The 6000-nt window shown below is 51.1% G+C and overlaps 1 protein-coding gene across 1 annotated transcript in view; it reads right to left on the bottom strand.

The window, feature by feature from the left end:
- TPD52 (tumor protein D52) overlaps positions 1-5608 on the bottom strand; it is a 116826-nt gene extending 111218 nt beyond the window's left edge. Inside the window, exon 1 of the mRNA XM_061342869.1 lies at positions 5512-5608. Within this exon, the coding sequence (XP_061198853.1) occupies positions 5512-5533 (22 nt within the window). The 5' untranslated portion in view covers positions 5534-5608. The remainder of the gene's footprint in view (positions 1-5511) is intronic.
- Positions 5609-6000: the final 392 nt, after the last annotated feature.

Genomic DNA, 6000 nt, shown 5'->3' on the forward strand with positions numbered 1-6000 from the left:
TGAACCTTCAGGAGATCCAGATCAGAAAGTTATGGAGAGCTGGTCTGCTACTGCTGCCTTTTTCCACAAGAGAAAGCTTGTGGTTGAAAGCCTGTCCTCCAGCACGAGGGGTTTGTCTCAAGGCTCCCAGTCTCTTTCATATACACCAAAATATGAGGGGTTCTGAAGATGCTTGCTACCTTTAACAGGAGAGAAAGCTATCCCTCCAGAGCCTTAAACTGAAGCTGACAGAGTGACAGTTCTGGCTGAACAAGAGCATTTCAATTTAGTGCTTAATCTCACTTAATGCTTGTTTTCCCTTTCAGTCACCCTTTGTTTGACATTTTTCTGCTTACTCACTGCAGGATATTAAAAGCACAATGGCAAATACCTCCTTTGCTCCATATAGCAAATCTCAAATCAGAAGCACCCATATCACAGGGAGGCAACAGCAGGGTCATCATCATCATTATTCTACCTGGATTTGAGCTTCTCTTAAAAACATGAAAAACCCCACATCCATCAGATGTCTGCTGCACAGGCTGAAACAGCCAACACTGTTGTTCTTTCCTATTAAACTAAGAATGGAGTGGTTTGGGGTTTTATTTATGTTTTGAAAGCTGGTCAAGAAAACACTGGCTTTCAAGATTACTCCCTGCACTGCATCTGCTGCCATGGAAACATCATTTTTTGAAAGAGACAGCCAATAACCTTCACCTGCAGCAATGTCCAGCACCTTCGGCAATCTGCAATACACAGTCCACAAACAACTCACTGATTTCAGGTGGTGAATCTCATCCCTTAACTTCACACAAGGCTTCTCTGTATTGGCTGTCGAGATCCCTCCCCATGAAGACTGTCTGGACCTGTTCCTGTTAAAGGAGCAAATGGTTGTGAAGGAAGAGGGAAAGCCTACTGAGCACCCCAGTCTTTACAACACTTGGGACAGCCAAAGGTTTCAGGGTGCACTCACCCACTGCATGGCAGAAAGCATCAGAAGCCCACTTCCCTTGACACCCAGCTTCCCTCAGGACTATGCTGAGATCTGGCTCATGAAGCAGAGGCTGTTAGTTAAGAGCTACTGTATTTAGCAGCTGTAGAAGATAAGGAAAAATGCACATACAAGACAGACAGGAGCAAGAAAATTAGTACAAATAGAATTTCCAAGGCAGACTATGGCAGGACATGGTTATTGCGAGCCCCTGCAGATGGAAGGGGCCGTGCTCTGAAGTTTCACATGCAGCTGAAAGCAGCTCAATAGCAGTTGTGCCCAGACCAGCTTTAGGAAAGGTGTTAACATATGGCAGCCAACTTCTGCCATAGAAATCAGCTGTTCCCACTTTCCCCACAAAGCACTCAGATCAAGCAGAGCCAGGCACCTGCCCTGCCTGCACCAGTGCAGTTCTTAAACTGGAGCCAAGGCACAACACTTTGTTTTGAGCCAGCAAGCCCAAACATAGCCTCCAAGGTCTTCCAGTGCTTAGGTGGGCGTCTGCAGTGGGAGAAGGGAAAATCCATGGGCTGTTTCACACGGCTTCAAAGTGTGGGAAACTGGAACAAACAGGACTTGCATCAATTTCATGTCACTGGGATCTTAAAAGCCTCCAGCAGTTACAGCTTGACCTTGCTGGAGGATCAAAGGAAACAGATCCTTAGCCAAGCTCTACCTATCACAAAAGGTCAGAGCAAGCTTTAGTCTGGCTGGGTGAAGCACTTGAAGTCATGACTGGAGGCAGTAGTGCTGGTTATAGGAAACAGGGACAGAATATCCACAAGCAGCAGATTCTTTCCACTGCTGAAGAGCAGTGCAGGCTCCCTCTTCCACCTCCTCCTGAGGCAGGTGCAAGCACGAATGAAAAGTTCAAGTCACCCCTCAATGCCAAAGTGCTGGAGACAGCAGAAGCAGCTGACACTGCTCCAGCCCCACACCCTACACTGATGCATGGACAGCTGCTTGTGCAGCAGCTGCTCCAGCATGCCCCCAGCACAGCTCACCCATCCCCTGCATGTCAGCACCTCATTCCTGCACCAGCTGACAGGGAGGACAGCAACAGCAGTAAATAACACATTTAACACCACTCTGTCAAGCCAGGACCCTCAGCCTGAGTCACAACAACATGGTTCCCACACCCCCTCCCCAAGTTTTCCATGCAAGAGAGGGGCAGACTTGCTATTGCTCAAGGGACCTACTGGTAGAACTGGTTTGCTATTTTTTCCTCTTTCATCTTCAACCTGCTGCTGCAGACAGTCAGCTCAGTGAAACCATTCTTCCTTTGCAGTTCCAACAACAGCTGTCCACTCATGTTTACTTACAAGTGTCCGATTTCACAATTGCATGTTATGAAAATAAAAAGTTTCTCACCTACAGTACTGCAAGTACCCAGTGATAAAGAAAGCAAATAAAGCAGCAGAGAAAGGTGGAGCTTCATCCATTAGGACAATGGCAGAAACCTTGTCCTACTGCCAGCAGCAAGACCTTTCCGAACAAAAGGAACACTAAGGTCCATTTTGTCAGGCCCAGAAATGCAAGTCAAGGCATCAAGGAAAAGAAAGGCTTATCTACTGTCTCAGTGGTTTGGGACTCCCAAGTCTCACAAATCCAAAAGACCTTGAAAGACACCAGGTTACATAAGTGAAGAGCTGCTGAACAGTAAGAGCAGCTTCCTAAACACATCAGAGGTGCAGTATTTACCAGGGAACTGTTTGCACTGTGCTGCAGATGCCCATGACACTGCTCAGCAGCAGTCTCCTCATTCACAGGACACCAGCACATTGTTTATACCGTTGAGATGGCTTCATCCTTGTTTTCCCAATGGTGAACTGCACCAGCACTAACAGTGGCAAGACACACAGGCTTTTTTTGCAAGCAAAACAAGGTACAGGATTTGTTTGGGTCTCTTTCGGGGTGGGGGGACAGGGACACACTCTTCATCTCAGGAAAATATTTATTATATGTATTTGGCTTGAGCCAACCCTACTGCTTTGGTGCTTGTAATCACAAAGCAAGAGACCCCAGGAACTTGCTGCCCAGGCTTCCCAGAGCAGTTGGAGGGCACCAAGCATCATGTAGAGGCACAGAGCCAAGCCAAACATCCCTTGCTGGAAACAATGACACTTCAAGTGAACAGTTGCTCACTGGTGGCAGGCTAGTAACAACTGTTTAAGGACTTGCCATACCTGACTGCTCAAGAGAGAGGGAAGACTTAAACACGTTATACACCTGGATTATCAGCCGTGGACTAGTTTGGCTGCAGTCTTAACTACAATGTGGGTTTTCTTCCCACCTCCTAACTTTGCTAGCCGAGAGAGCTGTCACAGTAACAACAAAAAGTGCAACCTCTGACTCACACTTTTAAACAAATTAATTTCTGGTTAGAGGAGGCCATACAGGATGTTCAATCCAGCCCCAGAGACAGGACCTGGCAGCCTGGACTTTAGCCAAGTACGTGGCTCTGGTGAGTAATACCATATCATAAACCACAATTTCAAACACCAGCACTCCAGTTTCCCGGGAAAATGGGTTTTTGAAGGCTAACTAGCAGGGTATTAGAAGCCATTGATTGAACAAGCACAAGTGTATTGGCCAGTCTAGATTTTCCTGCTGTACCTGCAGATCTTCACCTTACCCAAAAGAGAAAATAGCATAATCACCTTCAAAAAGAAGGCAGAGAAGATGTTGCACCATATTTGATTCACAGCAGTCACATCACACCAGGTACACTGTTCTGATACCTGTGCACCTGAGGTGTGGTTCTGAGGTGCAGTTTGGATGAACCTTCTTCATCCAAAGCAGTATTCATACAAAAATGAGTTCACCAGCAAAACAAGCCTCTAGAAAGCATCAGCATTGTCACTAAAGCTTTTCAAACAACAGCAGTCTTCTACTCTTCCATTATAAGTTGTACAAGAGCCTATAGTCGCAATAAGGGTGCTTGCCAAAATTTTAATAGGCTAAAAAACAGGGAAAGAACTCCAGAACAAATACTGAAATCTGTGTTAACACTCCTGCAGTTGTAATTAAAATCTTGATATAAGTGACAGTTGTGCTGCTTTCTAGCTGAATGGTTCCACTTGTCAGTCCCCAAGAATACAGGTTGGGGGGGGGCGGGAAAGGGTATCCTTTTTTGCTATTGTTGTTTTGGGGGTTTGGGTTTGTTTGGGTTGTTTGTTTTAATGTATATAAATTGAAAATAGACACACGATTTCAGAATGGCTGAAGGAACCTCCCTGAAGAGGTTTAAGCCCCTCCACCATATTATCTTCTGCTCTTGCAAAGATAATCTGTATATAGAGAAAAATTCAAGTTAAATCAGAAGTCATTGCTAACTGCACAGATGTACTACAGCAACCTTAAAACACTTAAACAAGATCATGGACAGATGAAGGATGGTGCCTGAACCAGCTCACCTGGCAGAGATGACCCTGCAGAGTCCCAGTGCCTCGTGTGCCTCCAACACCGGTGCTGCCACAAGTGAACACTTCCCACCGTCCCGGGCATACTGAGCAGGCAAACGCTGAACGGAGCTAGCCCGAGGGCACAAAGGCCCATCAGCCCTACCAGCTTACTCAAACAAAGCAGCTAATGGACGCCGGCCTGCCTTACTTCTGCCAGTGGAAAGCAGCTCGCGTGCAGTTTAGTACTACACCATATAAAAGACTCAAACTGACACATGGATCAGTAGGATGTATGTAATACACCTCTACGGGAGAAGCTTTTCTAGCAAGAAACCCTGCTCTGCCCGCAATCAGGTCAGCCCTCATCAAGGCATCAACTACTCTCTTCGGTAGCAGCCCCAAGGGTTTTTCCTCTGTTCTAAATAGGCCAATAAGTTTAAGGCAGGCTCTTCCAACTGCGGCAGCCTGCATAACGCTCTTCCCCAGGCCACAAGCACACGCTGAGGGAAGCACCACCGCCCTGGGCAGCCGCGGAGCCGCCCTGCCACCGCTGGGGAGCGGCAGGGCAGCCGCCAACGTGGAGCTGCCGAGCAGCGCCGGCCTGAGAAGATGGAAGAGTTAACAACCCCTCGAAGCGCGCCAGTTAATCACAAGTTGCACACCTGTAACACGGACTTGCTCTACTTCAGGGGGCAAGCACAAAGTTTACTCTCCCCACAGTCCCGGCGGGAAGGCCGGCATACACCGCCGCGGCCCAGGGAGCGGGCGGGGTGAAGGCGGCCGCTCAGCCGCTCGGTTCCGCATTTCCCGCGGCGGGAGGCGCAGCCCGCGGCAGGCCAGGGGACAGGAGGAACTGCGCGGCCAGGATCTCCTCACTCCCGCCGCGGGAGATACCTCCTGAGGGGACTTCCCCGCCCGACCCGGGGAACGGAGGGGGACACAAGGCAGGGCGAGGTGAGTCGGGCCGGGCCCACCGCGGCCAGGGCCGGGCAAGGCAGTTCCCGGTCGAGCGTGCCGACAGCTTCGAGAGAAGCCGCCGTCGCCCCGCACAACGGCGGCGCCAGCCACCGCCGCCACAACCACCCACCGCGCGGGACCGCCTGACGCGCTGCGACAGCCTCCGCCGCCCCGTTCTACCTTGGTCCCTCGGGGGGTCCATAACGAGTCCCTAGGCCAGTCCCGGCTCCCCTCAACTCGGCTCGGCCGCCGGCTGCTGGCTGGCAGCAAAGGCACCGCCCGGGCTCAAGGGGGCGGGGCCACCACGTCAGTCAACGGCGCGCCCCGCCCCGCCCAGGTGAGCGTGGCCCTGTCACTGCCTGCGGCGGGGGGGTGCTGTTCCGGCAGCCGCCGTGGGTCACCTGCTGGACCGGCGGGGCGAGCCCGGGGAGTCTTCACGTTTCGTGCACGCAGCGCTGTCAATCCGGTGCTGGCAGTGAAACGCGCACGCAGCGCTGTCAATCCGGTGCAGGTAGTGCTAGAGATGGACCCGGGCGCGTCCGGCCGCGGGCTCTCCATCGGTCCAGATGCACCGGCTGTATCTGCCGCTGCCGGACAGCGCCTGATCCCTGCAGCGCTCCTTGCAGCTCCGCGTCCTGGGCAGCTCCTGCGGCCATGTGCAATCCCTAA

The sequence above is a fragment of the Neopsephotus bourkii genome, unplaced genomic scaffold (genome assembly GCF_033783945.1).
Source record: "Neopsephotus bourkii isolate Nb327-2 ecotype Australia unplaced genomic scaffold, CSIRO-AGI_Nbou_v1 NB_1820, whole genome shotgun sequence".
NCBI lineage: Eukaryota > Metazoa > Chordata > Aves > Psittaciformes > Psittacidae > Neopsephotus > Neopsephotus bourkii.